General features: G+C 40.6%; 1 protein-coding gene across 1 annotated transcript in view; it reads left to right on the plus strand.

Annotated features, from left to right (window-relative positions):
* Positions 1-24,596, plus strand: part of kcnh3 (potassium voltage-gated channel, subfamily H (eag-related), member 3) — a 51,961-nt gene that overhangs the window by 14,812 nt on the left and 12,553 nt on the right. The window contains exons 2-7 of the mRNA XM_037239650.1: positions 16,832-17,065; positions 19,071-19,205; positions 20,297-20,436; positions 20,904-21,156; positions 22,202-22,359; positions 22,992-23,193. Coding sequence (XP_037095545.1) covers positions 16,832-17,065; positions 19,071-19,205; positions 20,297-20,436; positions 20,904-21,156; positions 22,202-22,359; positions 22,992-23,193 — 1,122 coding nt within the window. The remainder of the gene's footprint in view (positions 1-16,831; positions 17,066-19,070; positions 19,206-20,296; positions 20,437-20,903; positions 21,157-22,201; positions 22,360-22,991; positions 23,194-24,596) is intronic.

Consider the following 24,596-nt stretch of genomic DNA (forward strand, 5'->3'; position numbering starts at 1 on the left):
GAATTAGGGATGATGCAAGCATGTTGAGGAATGTTAAGTATGATGTGTTGAATGTCGCTTGCAGCAACAGGAGGAACGTTGGGGGTGGAAGAGCTTTGATGTTGATCCAAAGTGAAGCTGAGGCGTGTGTGCGTGTGTATTTGTGTGTGATTGTATGTATTGCACAATCCTTATAGTCACCACCCGGCAACCATACGGTTTGTGGTGCACCGCTCTATGTGTCAACTGAGTGTCATGGGAACACTGTCGGTAGGGCTTTGGTTGTCCACCTACCCGCCTGTTTCGCCCACGAAACACGTAGACCCACACGATGACTCCTTCCGCCTTAGAAGCGAAAGGTTAACATGCTATATACGGTACAATGTACGAACAAAAATATTGGGACCCACTGCTTATGGGTGTGCGGTTATTTTCCTAGAATCGTGTGTTGGTATATTTGTCAAAACTATCATTGTGACCTGTGGAGGTTCATCTATTTGGAGTCTGCCCCTGAGTGCATGACAAATTGTTGAGCCATGCATTCTGTCTCTGGCTGGTTGTTTTTCCTCGGTTGCGGTGGTTTTTGCCAAATCAAATTAGAGGCTCAGAGATGGCAGGGTTTTTTTTTTCTTTCATTAAATGCTTATGTGCAATCGTCACATCAGAATGATAGATTTAACAAATATGACTTTCGGGGGAAAATTGGGAACTCACTCTTGAAATCAGTCAATTGAGTTATTAGTTACTGTGGATTTGAGTTAATTTGAACCAGATGGTTACATGTGGTCAGGCTCTTCTTAGTCTTTTTATGCTCTCTGTCTCCATGTTGTGTTGCAGATTGCAGTGCGTGGATGGTGTCATATTGAAGGAGAGGAAAATATTAGCACGCGTATTATTTTTGCCATTGTTTTGCGGCATTGCGTCTGGATGTATTTTTCTCAGAGGGACTTTAGAGTATCGAGAGATGATCTCTAATAGAAGCAGTGGGATGATGACTTTGTATGAGGACCGACGTTGTTTTGATTAGATAGAGTTTGGTTTTGTCATGCTTTTATGTGGATCGCCTTTGTGGCTCCAGACAATGCAAACAAAATCTCCCCATTTCATGCATTATAAAAATAACGGCTTTCAAAATCAATAAACCTATCTCTTGATTCATTATAGGCAAATATATAATGAGTGCACTTTGGGCTAAACTGTCCTGAATAGAAGTCAGTCCTTTGATTATCTGCACGGATGCTAAAGTGCTTTCATGTGTTTGCCTTCTTTGGGGATTGAGATTTGATAGAGGAGGATGGGGAAGATCACTTTGAGGCTATTTGGCTGATGTTTCAGCGAAAACACAGCCCGTTTCATGGCTGGACCTTTGAGACATGATTCCAAAGTCAAGGATGAGAAAGAAGAAGAAAAATATTTAACTGGAGCCAGATGATCAACACAGTTGCAATTGAGCTTCAAAATGCAAAGTGCGAGAGAATTGGCTTGTTCGTTTAACATTTGTGTCTGCCAAATACATGAAACAATTTGATGTTTATAGTTCAGTGTGTTAGGATTCATTTTCGAATATGCTCTGTTTGTAGTGATCTGAAGACGTTAATACATTAAAAAAAAAAAATCCCCCAAATGACGTTTGGTCATACTGGTGAACTATTTTTAATTTCAGTGTACTCGGTAAGCTGTCTTTTGTGATTTTGAATGTTTATTGATTTCACGCACATATTCTCTGCAAAGCCTTAGGGAATAACAACAACCCTCAGGATTCTTTATAAAAACAATTGAAGTTTGCCTGTGGCTCCTTCAATCACAAAACACTCCTGGTTTGAGTTGTGTGGATGGCCAGCCGACGATATTGGCTGCTTGACTGCAATTATATTGAATAACTTGAAAAGACTAACATCGACTGGTGACCTCAGTCTTTTTAAAGGCGCTGGCAACTCTTGACAGGACCACACTCTGACTCCTCACACACCTCCACATCACTGCGTGGAGGTCTATGATTATCACAGGAGATGGGCTTTTCCTACTATGTTATCTCTATGAAGGGCAAACATTTGGTGTGCAAATCAGAATAGTCTGCAATATTTGCACCGTTCTGTACATAGTGTGAGGGCATGTGTGTTATGGGGGGGGGTCATGATAAAAGGGTAATGGCTTCTTACATCATTTCCATTTTCGCCACTCTTCAGCCACCGCGGGAAATGCAAAATCCCCCCAGGAATCCCGACATGAGAATAAAAGGGAGGCCATCCACGCGACAATAAGCTGCCTTGCCTGGAGGGCATTACAGAGGATATTGGGTCACACAGGAAAAGGTGGTAAAAGAAATGACTATTGATCTGCAAGCTCTGAGAATATGGGGTCAAGACTTAGCACAGGTCACTGGAAATGGGACGGCGTACTTGCCGAGTCACGAATATGTATATTTCACGCTTTCTGTGGATTTTACAAACCAGAGGAAAAGAAATAAGAACATTGAGTCCTTTGTAGATTTTTTATTGCTATAACTTGATCAAGCCAAGCAATTCACTCTTGATAATTGTCACATTAATGAACGTATGAGAGTTGACTCCATTAATAGTGAACTTGCGTTTGCCGCATGCGCCACATGCACGGATGTGCGACACCGATTTACCAATTGCGTTATTCAGTGGCTTGGTGACAATGCAGTGCCTCAGTTAGTGAAAACGCAATCCATGCCATTGCTGTATACACACTTGCTTCGACTTCAGACTCAGCAAGTAGCCATCACTTATAGTGCTGACCAGTGCTTGAACAGAGATCTTCAGCTAAGTGGAGACGGCCATTATTAACTGTATTGTTCTGTAAGGTGGTGTCTTTTAAGTTCAGCCTAAATAAAAATAAATCGACTGTATATGCTGTGAAACCTTCAATTATTAATAGCCGCACAGAACGTCCCTGAAGTGAACGAGATTGTGTTTGCTGTAATATCCTAATTGGGGAGCTGATCGGTGACGGTGACGATCAGCAAATGATTACTTCATCAATTTTGCATCAAAATATCTGCCAGCTGATCAATTTGTGTGAAGTATTAATGAAGATATAACCGCACCCCTCTGCTTCATTTCATCCTATCAAAGTAACTAAAATGTTACACTACCCTGTGTAAATGTTGTTGTAACTTACCGAACAAATAGCTTGCGTCTTTATTGCAGCATTTTACGATTTGTTTTTTCCCCCTTCTGCCTATTGTATTGACTGTCGTCAAGCTGTTGCCTGGGCATGGTGCCCGACAAATGCTTTGCCATCTCTGTTCACTTCAATCTCAAACTGAAATGCACCCAAATGGTGCTATTGTTTTCTCAACCCAGAACCCTGTCAGGGTCTTGTTCTCTCTCTTTTGGGAAATGATGAGCTTGGTCAAAGAATAAAATAACTGGCTTTAGTGCTAGACCGGACTAGAATTATTTATAAGGATTCTTCGTAAAGAAGCACACAATTTGGCGCCAGAAAGCACCAAGGGAAGGCATAAGATGGAAAAATGCTCTGTTTCCCAGATATTACTGTGAGAAGCACAACAGCATATCCTCTCATTGGAATGGATGATCATCCCCGAAAGGCGGCGGGAATTGGGAAGTTAAAGAGCTGTGCTGTGATAATGGTGGTTCCGCTGTGGCGTTGGCGACTCTCTGTTTGCTTCAATATGATGACAATTCATCATACTGTGCTTCATCATTTCACTGACGCTGATGACTGAAACACCTTAAATGAATTCCCTGTAAATTGCATCCTGCGCCAGGTTGCTGGGACTCTTTTTATTGTCTTTTCGTGAAGCCATACCCTGAAATATAGCCCAACAGGCTTTGAATTTACCTTCTGTTTAATTCAATGTATTTTATTATGACATCGAGCCAACTGTTATTAGATTAAAAAGGCTGTGATTGTTTTTTCACCAAAGCGCAACTGATGTCAGAATTGACCAAATGGTCTTTGACAAGCACCTGGCAAACGACAAGGCTTCATAGAATTGTCGTTTTTCTTCGTTCCAACAAATCTGAATATTTTCCAGACTCCCCCCTTTTTTTAATTTAGTCTCTCTCTGCCCCAGTGATTGCTTTATTTTCTGCTGTCACCCATAATTCTGCCCCTCCTTCCCGCATTGCTGGCACCACTCCGCTCATCTGCAGCAATCCAAAATTAAACTCCAAATTAACATAAGATGTCTATAAGCATTCATTGGATAGTCTTCCTAAATCATTATTCATCACCACTTTCATCTTTTACGATTAAACAGAAATCAAACATCTCCCGTTAAATGCACCGATTTTGCCGTGTCATCAAATGTATCTGAAGCAATAATGAAACATGCTGAAATATGTTTATGGGTGATTACATCTCCGTATGTAATTTGTTCCATCAAATTCAAGTTATTGCATTCACGTGTGAACATACAGTTTAATACAAGTCTAAAAGCACCAGCAGGCATCCCGATTAACTCCTTTGGCGCCTTGGAAAAGGGCAGTTTATTTAAGAGCTTGCAAAGTGCCGTCCGTCAATTGGTCCCTTGCACGCCTGGTTGAAGACTTGAATTGCTTGAGGAAAAGGTACACCAATCTCTTGCACTCCTTTTTAAAAGAGTGGACCTTTGAAAAGAAGAGGTCCATTTCACTCCTCATTGCCTCAGATGGAAGGAATTAATTGTGTGTCAGTGGGTTAAACCGGAGCCATTCGTCTGAAGTCTTGTGAAACACAGTTTTATGTGCTTACACGTTGCAAGAGGATCAAAACCAATTTGCTCACAAATCCTGGTCAGATTTAGAATGACTTTTTTTCTTTATAGATCGAACTGGTTCAGGGTGAGACCAGAATGTCAAGGTTATTAAAGTTGCCGAAAACTAAAAAATACATTTAAATAAACATTAACAAAATACAAACGAAAACTATATTTTATATTTATAAAACAAAGTAAAATTAAGTATAATTATAGTGAAAATGTCCATTTGTATTTATCAATTTTATTTTTGGTCTATTTGCCCATACAGAAGAATTAAGGTCAAACAGCTAAAACTAATAATTAAATTACCAATGAAGTTAAGAGGTAGAAAATGGATGGATGGATGGATGGATGGATGGATGGATGGATGGATGGATGGACGGACGGACGGACGGACGGACGACTACATACCCCCTCAAGCATCCTTAGGGTGCGCATATGTGCGTTCCTCTCGTATATGTCTGGCAACCAGCCCATTTTGATTGCCAATCAAATCTTGCCCAATGTCAGATAGAATCAGCTCCTGAATTAATGCATGACCTCTATTTGCAAACAAACTGATCCAACTTTGTAGAATGAACAACGTTCTTTCCAGCCAGCCAGCAAACCATCCACAAAGGTAGTAGTGATAGCACGTTAATGAGACAGGTAACTCGTCAAGCCAGGGTACGCGTGGTTATAAATCAAGTGCATTGCAACACATTATGGAAAAGACCCTGTTCATCATTCCCAGACCATCCATCATGTTGTCCCGGTGAGGCTGCACATTATTCTCTTCGTGAGTCGGGCTTTGACTGCGTGATTAGTGTTGGGACTTGCTGGAGGTGGCCTCACTCTGATGAATGGAGCATGTGTCATACTGTTGTAGCACTATCATGGCATACATCTCCTGTAATCTAAAACTAATGTCTTGAGAATGACTGACACCGCCTCCATCCGAACTTGATTCGTAGACAGCCAGGGACAAGGCTAGGCGATAAAAAGGCCAATGAAACATCTCATCAGAAATTGTTTGAATTTTCATGCTCAAGTAAAGAAAAGTAGCCGTTTCCGACCTTTTCTGCAGGCCACCTTTAACATCTTAAGTGGTAGTGTTTTTTTTTTTTGTCCACATTATATATAATTTTAGCTTCTTCTGAGTAAGTAATTTTCCATGGAATTACTTTAACCTTTTCAATTTTCACAATGTTTTTCCAAGATACATACATGGAAGAACAAAATAAAATGTTGCCTTTTTTTCAGCAAAGAATAACTTTTTCCATTTTTATATTTATTATTTATTTATAAAATAAGATTGAACCACAAAAAAAGGAACATAACCAGATCAGCCATTGAGATAGGACTGTCCAACTTCTTCATGATTCTGCTATATTACGACTTCATGCTTATAAAATGACAACTTTTTTTTTCCCCAAAAAAAAAAAAAAAAAGACTTGTCATAAGAGACTGCCGAGGGAAAAAAAGGCATGTCTGTTGTGTCTGTCACATTTTGGGATGGACTTTGGTTCAAAAGACATTCCCGAGGCCTATTTTCACTTCCATTAGTAATTTGCTGCAGCATCCAAAACCATTTCCCTCATTACTTCTCACTCTTTCTCTTTTTAGTGTCGTTCATTGATGTTTTCAAAGGGATTTTACCAGCACCACCTAATAATCTCTTCACGCAGATTCGCTTTACATTTTGCTTCCCCCCGTTTTATTTCCTTACCTGACCCCTCTTGCTGGCAAGTCTTCATTTTCTAATTTAATTAGTCGCAGCATATTGATCACCTCATTGTCAAATGTTCCTGTTATATTAAGAGGCAAATTTGCTTCAATTAAGTCCTAATTGTTTATCATTTAGCAGTTTATCGCTGTTGCTACCTTCATTTCTTTTAATAATTTTCTTCAATTTCTTTCTTTTTTGGCTCTTTCTGGCTAATATTGAACAAGGACTTTGATTTTGATCTTCTGTGACTGGGGTCATGCATTTGAGTCCATCTGCTTGTGTTGTTTGACAAGATGGATTGCTGAGTGAAGATGTTGACTAGTTGTTGACCGGTGTAATTAAACCTTTTAACTCGTGCGTGTATGTTCGCACTAATAAACGTTGCCTGTGCTGTCAGTGAAGATATTCGGATGTAACAGCTTGGACTTTGGATAAAATGTCAAATGAAATAGAGTTCAATGAGAAATTGCCTTTCAAAACTTCTACCACATTGAAGTTTGCCCGGCGTCCCAGAACAGATTGTCATAATGCCGTTGAATGTTGTGGTGCTGAAACGGGAAAGGAAAAAATTTATATTGAAATTAAACTCAGAAAAGTGCCAAGAAAGGTCATGGGAGAAGGCCAGCATGAACAGCGGGAAGCCGCAAAGTCTCCTCTATCGACTTTGTCCAATTTTTAGTGGAATTTCAGCAGGTGCCAAGGACATAAAAACACGCATAAAACAAAAAGTGATGAAGACAGCTCAACAGAGAATATCCGGACAAAGTTCATCTTCTGGTCTGAATGAAGTCTTGGGATGGGAAAATGTATTTGGATTTTAGGAGTCTGATCACAACCTCTGTCCCCAAAAGCAGCACCAAGCAAACATTAGCACCTCGGATTACGAAAAAGTCAACCAATTTGGTTTGACGGTTAATTCCAGTGCTTGTATCAGGACAAGGACTTCAAATTGTACCCATGTGTCCCAGATAGATGGGCTGATGCAATTGTGTGTATTCAGTGTAATGGTGTCAAAATTGGAAAACCATTTTCAAAATTGCCCATTAACTCACTCACACCAGTTCAAATTATCTTTGACTTCTATAGCCATCAATGGCAGTGAATGAGTAAAAAAAAAACATTACAGGGGCTACTTGCAGCTTTACTTGAGATTATTTGTTTGTGTTATTGCATTTTGATCACCATATAAAACAGGATCAACCAGCTTGGTGGCTCTGCACTTGGTTTGCAATTTGATTTCCTGCGGTGAGAAGTGCGCGTCTCATCAATGGTTGCTATACCTGCAAACCTGCATGCGGGAGCACTCCATCCATCCAAATAACCCCATCTCAGCTGGAGTTGTACATGGTCCTGGGGTTTATGGACTTTCGAGTTGGGTTGAGAACATTTCTAGGTGAACAGATTTTGGTATAAGTGGTGTCAGGCCTTTTAATGAATCAAATGAATGGTGATTTCCATCACCAATATATTTTTCTTTCCTTAAAAGTGGTTGGCCCCAATTTTTATGCAAGTCGCCAATTTGTCCTTGAAGCTATCTTAGCCACTCATTTATGATGTCACTATCATTTTAAATGATGTGGATTGTTCAAAACAAATCATCTTCTTTTGTGATTCCAAGCCACTGTCGCATCCATTTTCCTTGCAATGCTAAATCGTCACAGACTGAGCTACTCCTCCACTACTGTCCACTAAAATGAATTGAAAGGTCATATTTTTTTGGTTGCCATACTGTGACCTTTCTTTGAACATGCTGCAACAAGCTTTATGGCCTTCATTTGCATTTGCTAGATAACAGGCAATCAGAGCGATTCTTATTTTGTACATTGCGATTAATGGCCAATTCATTCAAATCCTATCAAAATCGTATCTTACACTTCTTTTTCTACAATTCATAATAATATATTACCGTATAAATTGTTAGCCCCCAACAATGTTTATTATACATATACGGATAATATGGAGGATAATATGGGCATAGTTATAACGTAGTTCACCTCGACTGCAGCATTTTTTGTAAAAGCATATATATATAAGTTCCCCAATTCCATCTTTAACCCTGCTAAGTAGCCGTTCAACTTGTCAAGCCCTCTTGACATCAAATTAGCCTTTAAGTGGACCTTGAATTACAATTCGCTTGACCCCATTGTAAAACTAAACTGTGATTATTTTCCACAAAGGATTCAACATATGGGCAACATTACGGTCACCTTTTCCACCCATGCTCCCTCTTGTACCTGTTTCATAGCTCTTCTGTAACATCTCAGACCCCCTGGGACTCATTTCAGGTGGTCACAATTGATTCTTAAAGTCATCCATCACGTTTCCTTCCAGCACGTGTTCATTTCAAAACACAAGCTATTTCTTTCACAGTTTCTACTGAGTTTCATTAGCTCCACCTAGTTCCTCTCCGTGGCAGCCCTTTGAGTCATTTAGTCAAATTGTGCCATGAGAAAATGCCACACACTCCATAGATGAACATCGTTACCACCTGAAGGGTTTCAGGCGTCTGCACTGGTGGATGCTCTGTAAGCACAATTGATTAAATGCCCTTATTGCACCAGTTCTACCCTGAAACAGCCCAATTCCGCCTTGTCTGATTGCATTTCTATGAACAATTTTTGAGGGCCATGCAGTCACTACGTTAAACCTTTTTTTTTTCCAGCTCGTATCTTTCATTTATTACATTTCTGGCTGTGAACCGTGCAAAACCCTGAATGAAAAAAAGATACCATATTAATGTTGAATGAGCACTTTGGATCACTAACGGTCGTTAGGGCAGTTAGAGGTTGCCTTAATGCTTTTTATTTCTGCGCCATCTTGTAATTGGGTTGGGCTTCATTTGCGGGCAGGGCTTTATGTTTTAATCAGTTCAATATTTGGAGGAACAAGTAGATGCATTATGTCGTCCTGAAAATGGCTGGACTAGTGTGTGTGTGTGTGTGTGTGTGTGTGTGTGCGCACGCGTGCGTGTGCCTGTGTATTTATGAGCCATTAGGTCAGATTGCAACAGTTTATTGCCTCTTCTAGGAAACATTCTTCTAAACACATTGACTATTTCAGATGGGATAGGCGTGTGGCCTTTGCTATCCAATGGGGTGTTGCCATGGTGCAAGCAATTGTGCTTTTGTGTGTGTGTGTGTGTTTGTGCGTTTGTGATCAGCTTGACCACTTAATGAGCTGTTAATGCTACGACTGGGTCCAAGCCAAGGTATGCAGAGAACATTCAGCCCATTACGATGAGTCCGTGTTCCGATAATAGACTGCAAGTGGGTGAGGCTTATGTGGCCAGAGCTAAAACTTTCTACTAAAGTTGTGTAGGTTTCGTACGAGGCGACACCTTGGTTTTTATAACTGCTGTCTCAGGCCTGTGTGGCTTATGTATCGCTCGATTGGAAAGGTGCTGATTGCATAAATCGATCAAGACTTGTTAATTACTGCGTGCGTGTGTTTGCGTGGATGCGAGTCTGCATGTAAACAGTTTGGGGATACTTGTAAACCTGCAAATTGCTGTTTTCCCAACAAGTTTACAAAGTTTTCATGCTAAGAAAATTGTATGATCATTGTTGAAAGTGTAAAAGATATTACAGAGATATTAGCTATGATATCACAATTTGCCAATCAGCCAATGAAGTTATTGATTGCATATCATTGCAAATATTTTTTAATCATTTTGTTTTCCATTTTTGGTGTTTTTAGGAAGAATTTTTAGGGTTTAATCAAATAATTCCAATCTGCGTCAGTTATACTATATACAATACACTATGAATAGGTTGACTGTAAAGCAAATAAACTGGTAAATCTAAAGACTTTTTTTTTTTTACTTGGTGATCGGTAATATGTTCAGTGGATTTTTTATTTAATGGTTTTTGCGCAATGAGCACTTTGAATTCAAAACCACAGACGGTTGTTAGAGCTCTTTGGGATTTTCTAAATGCTCATTCTGGTTCATCTTGGAATCGGGTAGGAATCGATTTGCGGTCTGGGCTTAATGTGTTATTGAGATGGATATTTGGGAGGGGAGAGGATCCATTATGTCTTCATGATGACAGCTAGATAATCGTGCATTTATGTGTGCGTCTGTTTGTGTGTGGGAATGTGTGTGCAAATATATTTTATGAATAATAAGCAATACATTTGTTTACACTTTTAGCATTTAGAATGTTCATGTTACATGTACTTAGAATGAACAGATATTGATGATTTACTCAATGTCACTCCAATTGGGCTTTTTGCATTCACTTAGAATTCTTCACCTTTTTGTCCTTAGGTAGTATTATGCTGCAAAATATGCTCTTCCACTACTCAGAAGAGCAATGTATCTGCATTCCAACTAGCGGAGAAATCTGTCCGGTCTTGAAAATGACTGCCTTTGCAAATGCAGGGTGACAGTTATTGTCCAAGCTGCTGTACAAGACATCCGTCTTTCACTTTGGAGCTGTATAGCCGGTTAAAACATTTTGGTAACCTCCAATTTTGAATGGTCTGATTGATGTCTGAGTGGTGAGACAAGGAGGAAGTTTGTCCTTTAAAGAGGTCTCTCGCTACACACACCTTTAAATCCTGCAACTTCTTGTGAACTTTTTCTATTCTTCTTCCAATACATTTTTTTCCACTTGATCACTCCAGTGTTTGGGATTGGGGCGAAGGGGACAAGGCACTGTGTTTTCCTCATCTATGCCCCACCCTCTCGACCATCTCCAAGGAAACGCACCACAATTGATACCTGTCGCCAGGCAACATTCGCTGGTGTCTTTGGGAGACAAAGCTGCTTGCTGAGGGGAACACATGCACCTATACACACATGTTTGAGGCATATTCGTGTGTGCGTGTGTGTGTGCATGTGTGTGTGTGTGTGTGTGTGTCTGTGTGCACCCAGTCGTAGCATTAACAGCTCATTAAGTGGTCAAGCTGATCATGAATGCACAAACACACACACACACACCCGCACACACACACGATGGTGCTATCCATAAGAGCATAATTCTGTACCGGATTCCCTCTTTATTTTCTTATTGTAGCTTTTTATTTATTCATTTGCTGTTTATTTTGGAAACATGAATCATATACTGTATTTGATTGTTCAGCTGTAAATTTTGATCCCTAGATGTATTTTTCATGCTGATTTAAAAAAGAAAAGTTTACTTGCAATCGTGATAAAAAAAATGTAAAAATTCTTTTTTCCCCCTAATTTATATGGTTAAATTTTCAGCCAATTTTATCCTGCTTATAGTGAAAGTGAACAATTTGGTACTAACCAAATAAATGCAACAGCCTCTCCTCACTCACCGTATGATTCACTGCTGACAGTGAAGTTCCAGTAGAAACAGAACAAAATCAATGCATTTTATCTGCCAACAGGGCAGAAAACATTTAGGCTTTGCAGAGAGCAGAGTGGCTGTTGACAAGTTTTTGTTTTTTTTAGTTTGTAGACATGGACACAGCTAATTAGACCACTCAGTCCAGCCGTAACTTGCTGTCAGGCTAGTTGAACAGGAACATGAGCTAATCGACACCAAAAAAAAAAAAAAAAAAAAGGAAAACACACATGAATCAGCCACTTGAATGAGCCTGCAAACGGAGCCCGGGGCCGGTTCATTTAGCAATGTGCTGTCACAGCATCTGATACCATCCTCATCTGTGACAATAGACTGAATTCAGGTGAGATAACTTTGTTTATTAAATTATATACATTTCGAGGAGAGCTTGATTTTAAAGTATAACAATTCCATTCAGTTCTGGTTGATTTACTCGCATCTTGTAAATAAATTTTCTGATTCAAATCGTTTTTTGTTAGAGCCTTATAAAATTCAAATTAAACTTTTTTTAAAGTGCATTGTGGTAATGTATTTGAAAAAAGAAAAACTCATATGGTTACAAGAAACGTAATTTTTGTTATTGAATTTTTCCACAGAAAATCTGAATAACAATTATGTGCGTTTAAGAAAACTTCTCGTTCGGTAAAAACAAGTCTGCCTGCCAGTCACCATGCTCATATGATGAAGTAAAATGCAACATCTCATGAAAATTAAGTCACGAAAATGTTACAAGAGTGAAGTCATAAAGGATGTACTCCACATTTTTATGAGATCCTCCCATGTGGTAAAAGTAGTCCCCCCCCTGTCACTAGCTGACATACCAAAGTGCATTAAAATGCAGGTCATAATGAGAGAGGTGATATAAAGTCCTGCCATGAGTGGTGAAGTGTGCGAGCCTCAGGGAGGGTTCAGCTGCAGGTTAAAGAGTTCATCAGTGTGGCAGCTATCATGTGTGTCCCAGGAGACTGAACGCCATTACCGCCAAAGCCTTCCATACAGTTAAGAATTGCACGCATCAACACACACACGTATGAAGACAACATCAGGTGGGTGAGGGAAGTAGCGGAACCGCACATTGGCAGCTACTTTACATTCTTATTACTGTTTAACCAACAAGCATCCCTGAAAGTGAAGCTTGAAGTTTGCCACCACAACATATTGTGAGGTCGTAATATTAAAATGAAACTAACGTTTACAAAAATAAAGCTGTAACATTATGTGGAAAACATTCAAATAATACGACTTTATTTTTAGTGTATGAAAATAATCTTCAATTGAAAATGTGGAATATTTCTCTCTAGAGAAGTCCTTGGTGTCTATTTATCCCACCCCACCCCTTTACTAAATTTTGTTAATTGGCTTAAATAATTTTTGCTCGACGGTAACTTGACCTTGTTAATCTCCTCCTTGTTTGTTTGCTGTTGTGGTTGGTGGCACTGAGTCATATGAGCACTTGGAGTGTGGATGACATTGACAAAACACAAATTGTCTCCCACGGGAACTTCGAGGACCCTTCATGTCACTAACAGATGTGTTTACTGAAAGGCAATATGGAGAAAGCACATGAATGAGATCCGCTGAAGTCATTAATGCATCTGTCCTCATTTTCCGTTTTGGTTATTTCCACTGCCGCTCTGTTTGATATCAAATCGGAAGTATCATGTTTTTGATACTGCTGATTTGTTAAGGAATGGAAATGTGCCTTTCCTAGTCATACATTTTTAATTGGACAATAGAAAAAGAATGAAAAATATACACATATTAAAGATATGTGTAGCTAAGTGCGCTCAGTGTTAGTGGCTAGTAAAAAAAAAATAATAATTATATACGTGTGTGTGTTTTTCCTTCATCACTCGTAAAGCTTTCTTTTTTAAAGGCCTCATAAGTCAATGTCCCAACATGCTTGCTATTTTTATCTCCTAAACTCATAATGTGTGCCCAAGTGTCGATAATCTTGCATTGATCCTACAAAAGAGCCTCCAGTCTGTTGACTCAATTGCCAGCGACCGATCATCAGTGTCTCTTGGCTTAATAAACCGATGTTGACCATTTAAAGACACGGCATCTTTGAGGTGCTTTCGTGTCCTCGTAATTGTTTGCACGATGTGGAGTCGAAAGCAGTGTGTCCCTGTGTTTATTGAGCCAAGGCAACCACAAGTCAGAAGTGTCATTGCAATGAAAATATTCTGATAATTATATCTCAATTTTCTGACAAAGTGACTTACTCCTGTTTAATTAAACACAAAGCTGACTGGTATACTCGTGGGAAGCCATTTTATTCAGTTGTTTGAAAAGCAACAGGTTTAGTAAGGATTTATTGTACCTTCTGACATAAAACAAAAAGACGTTAATCCTTCTGCCTGTCACACTACGTCACTGGATCGATTTAAAATTACAAACAAAGTCAAATTTGAGCACTACCGATGATCTCTCACAGCACACTAGGATGCCACAACACCCAGGTTGGGACTCACTAGTCTAAAGGGCATCAGCAGACACACATAAACGTACATGTCTGCCTTTTAAAGCTAGTACCTTCAAAGCCACTTTGAGGGAGCCCTCGAAATTCATATCTAGCCTAGAACCAATATGTGCAGAGGATCAATACACTGAAGATATAAATGCCATGTGTGGGTTTGTCCATATGAGCCCTATTGCTAAAAAAAGGTGAAGTTTCAATTTCTCCAGTGTTCAAAGGCATTCACAGTACATTACTGTTTAATGAATTGCACCTCAGAGTTTTATTTTTTGTGTTTTTTTTCGGCATGTGGGCCTTATTGAATACCAGGATTACGCCCCCCCCCCCCCAAAAAAAAGAAAAAGGGCCACATTACCAATCCAATTTTGTCAATCATTTATTTCAGTACATTATGGTCCACATTAGCTCTACTTTGAGCACTTCCCCACCTTTACAAATTATTGGTGAGGTAACGCGTTTTGTCTGGAGGAGTACGTCTGGGGAAAAAAACACAAATAAATCCAGTGTTGGATGTGGACTTCCATCAGCATGCCCCCTTTGCAGAAGCGGTCACCACTCTCCACAGCAGTCCATTAAAAGTGACCCGAGTTCACCATTTGACAATATGTGACTCAGTCCGATAATGTTATACTAACACACTTTCTGTATAAAACTGTAGCGCTTACATCATTATGTTACAATGAACAACTGAGTAGCTTCTCTTCTTCTCCTAACCTTTCCATAAGAGTGTCAGTCTGTATTTTCCATCAGGCCTTAATAGCCATCGTAAATTCACATGAAATACACATTCCGCAGCAGAGGTAGCAAAAATTGATTAACTGATACGCTTGGAAAAGAAGAGACTCAAGTCTCCCTGCGCCACCGTCGTCTCAAGCGGGGAAGTGCCGTGTCTTGAGGCAGAGGTCACCGCCACACAAACCCGATTTAATTACCCCACGCAATATTTCACGAGATCTCGTGGGACTTGATGTTATGAGAATCACACCTCAGAAGTGAAACACCTTCCAGTATTTATCGAAAACGCCATGATTGTCATGACAACAAGAAGCAGTTGACGGGTTCGACTGAGGGGTCAGTGTGGCGACTGAGCTGTACCTCGAATAATATTCATTTGATTACCTCGGGGTCAAGGCGATTGATTTTGCGGGACGCATGAATTGAGCTTTGGTCATTAGTTTAAAATTCGATGAAACTTTGCCCATATTTTATGACAAAATGAAATGACAGATTACCCAATTGCCTTTTAGAAAGAACCATGAAGTAGACAAGTAGATCCAAGAATTCCTAACACCTCTACACCAATGTTGTTCCCGACCTATTCTCATTCCGATCACATGTTCCTGAAACAGCTCTTGGAGAAAATGATTACTGCATGCCTCGGCTACAGCTGGAAAACCAGGAATTGTCATCTTTTCCCCATGACTGATTAGGTGTTTGCGGCGCTGGCACCAGGAGCAAAGTATCGGGTATTTTTTCCGAGAGGGCTTTGGGCCCGACACCATGAATAATTCTCACATTTGCCAAGGCAGCGGACACTGACATGAGCTCCCGAGACACAATGTACAAGGGCTTTGGCTCTCAAGTATAAATTTCACTCAAGGTCGGCTCAGCACTGCTCATTTGCCATTCCAATCACAAACGCTTTAACCTCTCCGTCAGGGACGTGTCAAGCAGACAAGACGTTCATTAAAACCAAGTATGCCACTTCTTAGTTGCAGAGGTAAAGAATGGAAGGCAAGTGACAAGAAGATTTGAACCGCCGCTGAACAAACGTGTTGAAAGGAGGAATGAACACGAGAATGGTTTCCGTGGCAACAAGAATCCAGCCACACTCCCGGTCATCAGATGCCGGCTCTGGAAAAACCTGGGATTACTCTGTGTTTTTACCTTTGTAGTTTACCTGCCTGAATAAATTTGTGATCCTTGGAGATTAGGATCAGCAGGACCCAAACAATATTTGACTTTGAACTATATATCTCAGCCTTCTCAGACGACATGACTTTTTTGTTGTTCATGATGGTCGCTTGCTAACTTGTCTGTTACCGCCTGACTGTAGTTTGTAACATTCACAAACAGACGAGGCAGAGCTTAGTAGCAATTAAAGGTTCTGTGTTGGAATTAACTGCTATCACACACAACAACACGCATGCACTCACACACACACACACAATAGAAGATTTCACGGTTTCAACGTGCTTTGCATTTATTTTTGTGCCTGCAGGCTATTTACAGAAAATGCACCGGCAGAATTACACATGAACGCATGCTGATTTCTAATTATCGAGTCAAAAGTGTGTAGACATAACGGAGATAAACACGCAGCCGAGGTCGTCAAGGTTCACAGACGCGACATTAAAATGAAGTCGAGTTAGTCGGATTTGGCAAAATCAGTTAATTTTACCAAAGTGAATGTGACCAGAAGGAAGAAAAGTCAGCAGCTTGTTGAAAGCTGTTAGCTGCCAAACTAATGACTCAGAACGCTCATATTTGTGTGTTTTTGCTTTGCAGTAGTTCTTGCTTGGACTTTGGCCAATCATTTGTAAATGTTTGATGGACTGATCAATTGAATTTGACATGGGAATGCATTTTGATGTGCTATTTGTTGTCTTGTGTCTCAGACAGCAACTTCGTACTGGGAAACGCCCAAGTGCAGTCACTCTACCCCATCGTGTACTGCTCTGATGGCTTCTGCGAACTCACGGGCTACGCTCGGGCCGAGCTCATGCAGAAGAGCTGTGCCTGCCACTTCCTGTACGGCCCTGAGACCTGCGACCGCTTCACAGCCCAAATCCAAGGAGCCCTGGACGACCGGCGTGAGTTCAAGACCGAATTGGTCTTCTACAAGAAAGAAGGTGGGTCATACCATGTGGAGTCCATTATGTGGGTCACATGTGAGTTGGAGCTTGGCGAAATGCACTCGAGACTGGTCACTTGAAAGCAGCGACCAACATAATCAAACCAACCATCCAATATCATAACTCATTCTCAAGATAGTTACGTGAGATAAAATAAAAAGGACAGTGTGTAAAGTGACAACCAGGAACAAAAAATAGAACTGAAAGACAAGAAGAAAAACGCCCCCCCCCTCTCAGAAAAGGAGGAAATTAATGAAAGTACATAATTAGACTTTGATCCAATCTGTTAGCAAGTTTCTCAGAATAATGTCACGTTTTATTAGCTCCCAAAGAAAAGGAGTCTTATATATATCCTAATTTGTCTCAAATCGCTGCCTTTTCAAATCACCAACGGAATGCTTGTCATAGAATAGACTGAAACACTGCATGTGGTTGGAGTGGGCAAATAATGGTACAAAGAAAAGTTTGGTTCAATCGTTATGCAATGGAGTTATCATGTTTTACAATTTGAAAAGATATTATTTCTTTTTGAACAATTTGACAATTTAGAGTCTTCAGGTAATCTAGCACACGAAGAAGCACGATGCAAGCATGCAATCGTCACACTGGCAGGCAGAAGCTGAAATTCGAACCTTGAACATCAAAACTTTCAGGAAGACGTGTTAACCACTCACCCACCTCTCTGCCCATAAAAAAAACTTGATAAACTATATTTGTATTCACTTTAGTTTACTATTACAAGAATTGGCTTTCAATCTTATACTGTCTAAATGTTTTTTTATTTGAGGAACTGGGGAAGATCGCCCTGAAAAATACTCTGTCTCCCTTTTCACTAACTAAACATACATCAATGCAAAATTATCCCCATCTATTTATTAACTGTGTCTCATCATCATAATGGCACCTCTTAAATAAAACAAATATTAACTGAAACAAAACAGAAGCCTCATCATGTTGCTATTGTTTACCCTCCTGTAGGAGACAAACAAGGACAATATGTCGAATGATTTTATTCAAGCACTCTGTCCTCCTGCATTATGCACACGCCTGAGCGACTCTGGCTTAGTAAAACCGTACAGGAAACAGTATCCATCACTGCCACACATCATCTCTTGAGGGATTAGGAGCGAGTAACAGGAAACCATAACAAAAGCATCAACAGTGTATGAATAGTCCATCCTAACCGGCAAGGCTTTGTCCGAGCAAATTCTCTGACGAATTGCTTGAATGATTGCGAAGTAAATGCTGATACGGTGACAAGCTGAGCACTTCTCGGAAATACTCACTGGAGATTTTGCAGCATTCTGGCAATAAAAACAGACCCTAAGACAAACGTATGTAGGTAAATAAAAGTCATCTCTGCTAGTAGTTAGCACTCTGATGTTTCACTGTGCTTTGTTCAACTTGCTGTTGTTCAGATATCAAACTGAAGGCCCGAGGGCCAGATCTGACCCTCCACATCATTTTATGTGGCCCGCGAAGACAAATTGTCCGTCGACTTCATGTGTCAATACTAAAATTACAAATTGTCTTCACTTAAGAAATATAAATATTGCTCGCAAATTTTATGACCATCCAACTTTTTAAAATATCTTTGCTAGTCTCTGATTTCAAAACGAGTTATTCTTCAGTTCGTTGTGTAGCCCATACTGTAAATAATATAAGGTTTGAAGTCTCACATTGGCGAGGTACTGTTTGTGATCAGCTGTTAGGTGTCATCTTTGTTACATCATGTCAAGATTGAAAGTAGCCTAATGAAGCGTACGCTTTAAATAGCAATTCTAATTCAACTTTTTCCGTCGATTCATGGATAAACACTTGTTCAAAAATACCAAACTGTGCAAAAAGCAATGAAACTTTCAATGGTTGGACATGGGCATTTAGAAACTAAAGTCAGAGCATTTTAGGTTCACCTTTAATTTAAATATCCCTAACTTTTTGTGAGTCGTAATTATGCCTCTCCAGTATTTATTTTGCTTTATGATGTTTGTTTTGTGTGCAGGCGCGCACTTCTGGTGTCTTCTGGACATTGTGCCCATCAAGAACGAGAAAGGTGAGGTGGTCCTCTTCCTGGTGTCTCACAAAGACATCACTGATAAGAAGAAGGACCAGGATTCGGAACAAGGACCTGACACAGGTCGGTGACCCAAATTAAATCCAGCTATTGGAAATTCATTCACATGCGGACTTCCATTGGGACCAGAGGGTTATAAATTCTGAATCTTCTGTTAGCTTGGATGCCCATTTTCTATGCACTGACATCTGCTCTTCCCCAAATGTATAATGTAATCTCTTTTTGGCGGTGTAGCAAAAAAAAAGTTGTGTGAGCTTCACATAGTATAGCGCAGATCACAATAAATCACCTCCTTAATAATTTAAAATGTATGCCCAGCCTTCCCCCGCCCGTCGTGTTCCGGCGCCTCCTGAGTACGCAGTGGATATTCCGAAATTGAAAGCACAAGCTGAACTCCTGCCCGAGGCCTCTACTTGTATGTTATCCTCCTTGCATGTCCAAGTGGATTTTTGATTAACAAAGGCTTTGTACGGACCACAAACCAGCCATGTGAAGTGATCCAGCCTTCCTATTATGTCTTTGTATGGCATAACCAAAAGCATTAGAAATTCAGTGAGTGTGAGATCCACGGAGGCCAGTGAATCACTCTGTGCTTTCCAGAAATATTTATTTTGCCTTGAGGATTGAGCAGTTTTTTTTCTTGGATGCTGTTTCAATCAGATTCATAATCAATTCTTCTATGGCAGCCACTCTACTCCACCAGCCAGCGTAAACGAGAGAAAGCTGATAGAAGGATTGTGCTTTTTGGGATGGAATAAGATTATTCTATGACTATTTCACAAAAATTAATGATAAATGTTATGTAGTATATGTATTAAAAATCTTAAGACACTGGCTTTCTAGAAAGTTCTTCTCAACTCTGTTAGAGAAGTTCCCCAAAATGTGGAGCATTTGTCGATTACTTTCCTTTCACTTTTTTGTTTTGCTCATTCCATTGGGGTTAAAGTCTTGGAGAGTGTGCCTGTTTGTATAATTCTGAAATGTACATTATTTTTTTATGTTTGTGTAATGTTACTTGTTATTTTAATATCTGGCAGTTCACCAGATATGAGATCTCCTGGTTCTAGGTCGATCAACCTCCTCCATATACCGATGAGATGCTTAAGCTCACATTTCATCTGATCATCAATCCAAAACCTGTATGCGATCTACAGATGAGGAGACGGGTCTGGAGGTGCATCAGGTGACTCGGCCCCCCGGTTTTAACGCCAACCGCCGGCGCAGCCGAGCTGTCCTCTACCACCTTTCGGGGCACCTGCAGAAGCAAGACAAGAGTAAACTCAAGCTCAACAATGTGAGCCCGATGGATGGATGGATGGATGGATGGATGGATGGATGGATGGATGGATGGATGGATGGATGGATGGATGGATGGACGGACGGACGGACGGACGGACGGACGGACGGACGGACGGACGGACGGATGGATGGATGGACGGGCGGACGGACGGACGGAGGGATGGATGGACCGACAGCCAGATAGATGGATGGAGGACGGACGGACGGACAGCCAGCCAGATAGATGGATGGAGGACGGACGGACAGATGAATGGACGGATGGATGGATGGATGGATGGACGGATAATTGGATGGATTGGTTGGTTCCACTGTATGTAATTTGAAAGCTTGCTAATTTGTGTATCTTTTTGTAGCTTATAGATAGAATGCATATTTGTTTTCGATGTATTTCCCCATATCTCCACACAATAAGTCAGTTATAATACAAATCTCAATCCCCCCCATCTCTATCACCCTATGCAGAACATGTTTGGGGAAAAACCTCCAATCCCGGAATACAAGGTAGCCGCCATCCAGAAGTCACGCTTCATCTTGCTCCACTACGGCACCTTCAAGGCCGGCTGGGACTGGCTGATCCTACTGGCCACCTTCTATGTGGCCGTCACTGTGCCGTATAATGTGTGCTTCACTGTGGTGGGTGGGAGAGACGAAGGCAGCGCCCCCAGAAGCCCCCCTAGTGTCAGCGACATCCTGGTGGAGATCTTGTTCATGCTAGGTGAGACTCCTGACGGACAAAATACAACAAATATATTTTTTTTTTTTACAGGCAAGTTATCAGGTCACTGTATTGGCCCAAATACATTTTGATCGAAAGCCTAAAGTACACTTTTGGCCTATTTGGGGTTTTTGGTGGTTCTGTAAAATTTTCCACCATACTGTCACCATTAATGTCGACCTCTGTGAAGACAATAGACCTGACTGATTCTTGTTGAGAATGTAAACAAGGCAGCACTAACTTTGCCCGGGGAACCTCATGATTTCACTAGCATTACACCACACAACATCTAAGCTCTGCAAAAAAGGTACTTCCTGTTTAATGTCTCCTAGTAATTTCTTCCTCCGTGGTAGATTTAAAGAAACAACACATCTCACGAGTCCCATTATCAGTCATCCTTAAAGTTTCTTCATACAAAGAAAAGTTTTTAATGAGTGATTTGCAGTGGAGACGAAGGATATGAGCCATTTGCTACTGAACATTATGTCTGATGACTGGATTCATTTCCTGTAGAATAACTGGCCTGTTGGTCCCCTGTCTAAGTGACGGAAATGTGAACCATCGCCCATGGGAGGACAATCGTGCAAAAAGAGGATACGGCAGTGCGCCATCCCTCAATCAAATTACACTTGACACCCACAGTAGTGAAACGACGGACCCGTTAGTCCATATGGTATTCGTTAGAGCCATTTTGGAGCATTAATATAGTTTCGCTAATGTAGTGAGAAATATGCTCATTTCAGCTGATATGCATTTTGGTCAAGTTATAGCTGCGTTCTTTAATTATTTCTCGTCTACTGGAATAGCCCAACGTTAACCTCAGTAAGCTTGAAAAAGGTTTCATTGTTCTTCTGCAATTCTGAAGATATGTTCGCTAACAGCGGGTTTCATGTTGTCTGCGTGTTTTAGGGACATTCTTAAGGATCATGCACGTGTAAAAGGAAAATTGTGTTATCTTAAGTGTGTAACATGTGGAGGCGATCTATATATTGTTTGGAGGGAAGTTTTTTTTTTTTCCAACTATGACCTCATTTGTCACCCACAGACATTGCGCTGAACTTTCGAACAACCTTTGTGAGCACGTCGGGTCAGGTGGTGTATGACGCCCGCTCCATCTGTGTTCACTACGTTACCACTTGGCTCTTTGTGGATCTCATCGCTGCCCTACCCTTTGACCTCCTCTATGCTTTCAACATCAGCGTGGTGAGTCATGTGTCCGATATGATCCCTAAACCTCAGAACTCTAAGATGTTGATGTTATTCTGCACTGCGCCAAAGAGAGCATTTATTTACGCGATGGTGGAAACTGTGCAGGGGAGGCGTCCATTTTTATTTCAATACACTATTAACCAGGTTGTTAGAATTTGAAGTCAAAATGGAGTTTAAAGCAATATAATCAAGACTATTACTGAGTAAACTGCAGAAAACCGAGGGACAGAACCATTAAGTTGTTTAAATTTTATGTTTGAAGGAAAAATGAAAAAAAAAAATACAGTTGTAACATTACAAGGAAAGTCCAGGGTATTATTATTATTATTTATTTTATTTTTGTACCCACATCGGGTTATTTTCAACCCAGCAATTTTAAAGTTGTAAGATCGAACAACCAACCACATTTTGTTAAGAGTCAACTGGAATGCTCATCGCTGGACACATACGAACATCACTAATACTGTCCAGTAAGGTTTCTACTCCAATTCATGTGAGAGATGATTTGTGTTCTTCTAGGTGCTGATGTTTTGGCTAGCAACAGAGTTCAAATAGCCTCAGCAGTTAACTTTTGCTCCGTCCTGTTTTGTAAATTCGTGGAATGAATCGCACTGTTTCCTCTGCAGTACTTTGGGGTCCACCTGTTGAAGACGGTGCGTCTGCTTCGCCTGCTCCGGTTGCTGCAGAAGTTGGAGCGTTACTCTCAGTACAGCGCCGTGGTCCTCACCCTGCTCATGTCCATGTTCGCCTTGCTGGCCCACTGGATGGCTTGCGTGTGGTACTTCATCGGACGAAGAGAGATTGAGAGTCCGGGTTCCTGGGACATTGGTCAGTAGTTTTCCGACATTGTACGCTGTCGTAGCCTTAGTTCCATTTTGCTTTTAAACATCAGCACACAAGCACTTGACGTTCATCTTTGTTGTTTTCCGAGCAACATTTAAGACCGTGTTTTAAAATATATCATCTTTAAATTTCTATCTAAACTGCAAACATAAACAAACACACAACAGTGTACAGTGTTGTGACCACATTTCACAGTCTGCTGTAACTTTAATTCTGGCTACTACCAACATAACTAATATGCAGCCCCTGACATGAACTAGTCGACTAAAGTGCTTTCTTCCAGTAGTTGCTATTTGAGCTTTGGGGCAGCAATGAGCTCTATTCAGCAGAACATGCACACTCATCTTGTTCCTTGTTCCCAGAATAGACCCGTCTAAGTATTCCTTTCACACTCCAGCTCACCAATGATTACAATAGACCTCCAGTGTCCAGGAGAGAATACTTCAGCACCACGGACAGTTCTGATGACATTCACTTCCTTTTAGGGACGTTCGATAAAAAATATTTTTCCAGACCAATGCCAAATTTACTCTTGAGTATTCACCAATACAAAACCACTACTGCTTTTGCGGTAAAGAATGAATAATTATATATTTACTGTCATAAGATGATATAGATCACAACGATTTGGCTCGGGAAGATTTGATTTCCTGTCTCCTTACAACAGGAATCATTTTTATCTTTTGGGTGTACTCTACCTCCATTAGTTCAGAGAGCCCTAACAGAATCATATTCAAGTGGACCTCATCATGAGGTTTTATTTCTCACAGCCATATACTGTGAGATGTACATTGTTATACGGCTTGTGCTATTAGGTAAGTTGGTAGGTAGATGGGTCGGATGGCCAGACAGACAGAGAGACAAACAGACAGATGGTGAGCCTAGTGGGTACAGTAGATCAATGGGCCGCATCTATATTGTATGATTCCTCTTCTCTCACATGTTGTGCAGTCAGAAGCTCTGCAGGGCTTCGCCACGTCACGTACGTTCATTCTCAAGCTCGCTTCCCTCAATTATTAATTTGCACGCCTTCGCCGCTGTTTCCTCGCCCTTACTTTGAAACGTCTCACCATCTGCATTAGATTACTCGTCGGCACTTTCATGGGACTTGCTGACGGGTGACGAGTGTGTCAATGTTGAGAGAGTCTTCATAGAAACTTTTAATGCTAAGTCACAGTGTCCCTATTTCTCGATGTTTTTTTTTTCCAGTTCAAAAACCACAAAATGTTTGAATTTTTTTTTTCTTCGTTCTCATTAAAGCAATGATGTCCTGTCTACTTTGTTTTGGTTGATATATGGTGTGAACAAACCGGTTAACTTGATGGGCCACCAAAATCCAGAAAGAAAAATACTGTTGTCAACTTCCTCAAATAGTGGCCTCTATTGTA

Source organism: Syngnathus acus, chromosome 21 (genome assembly GCF_901709675.1).
Source record: "Syngnathus acus chromosome 21, fSynAcu1.2, whole genome shotgun sequence".
Classification (NCBI taxonomy): Eukaryota; Metazoa; Chordata; class Actinopteri; order Syngnathiformes; family Syngnathidae; genus Syngnathus; species Syngnathus acus.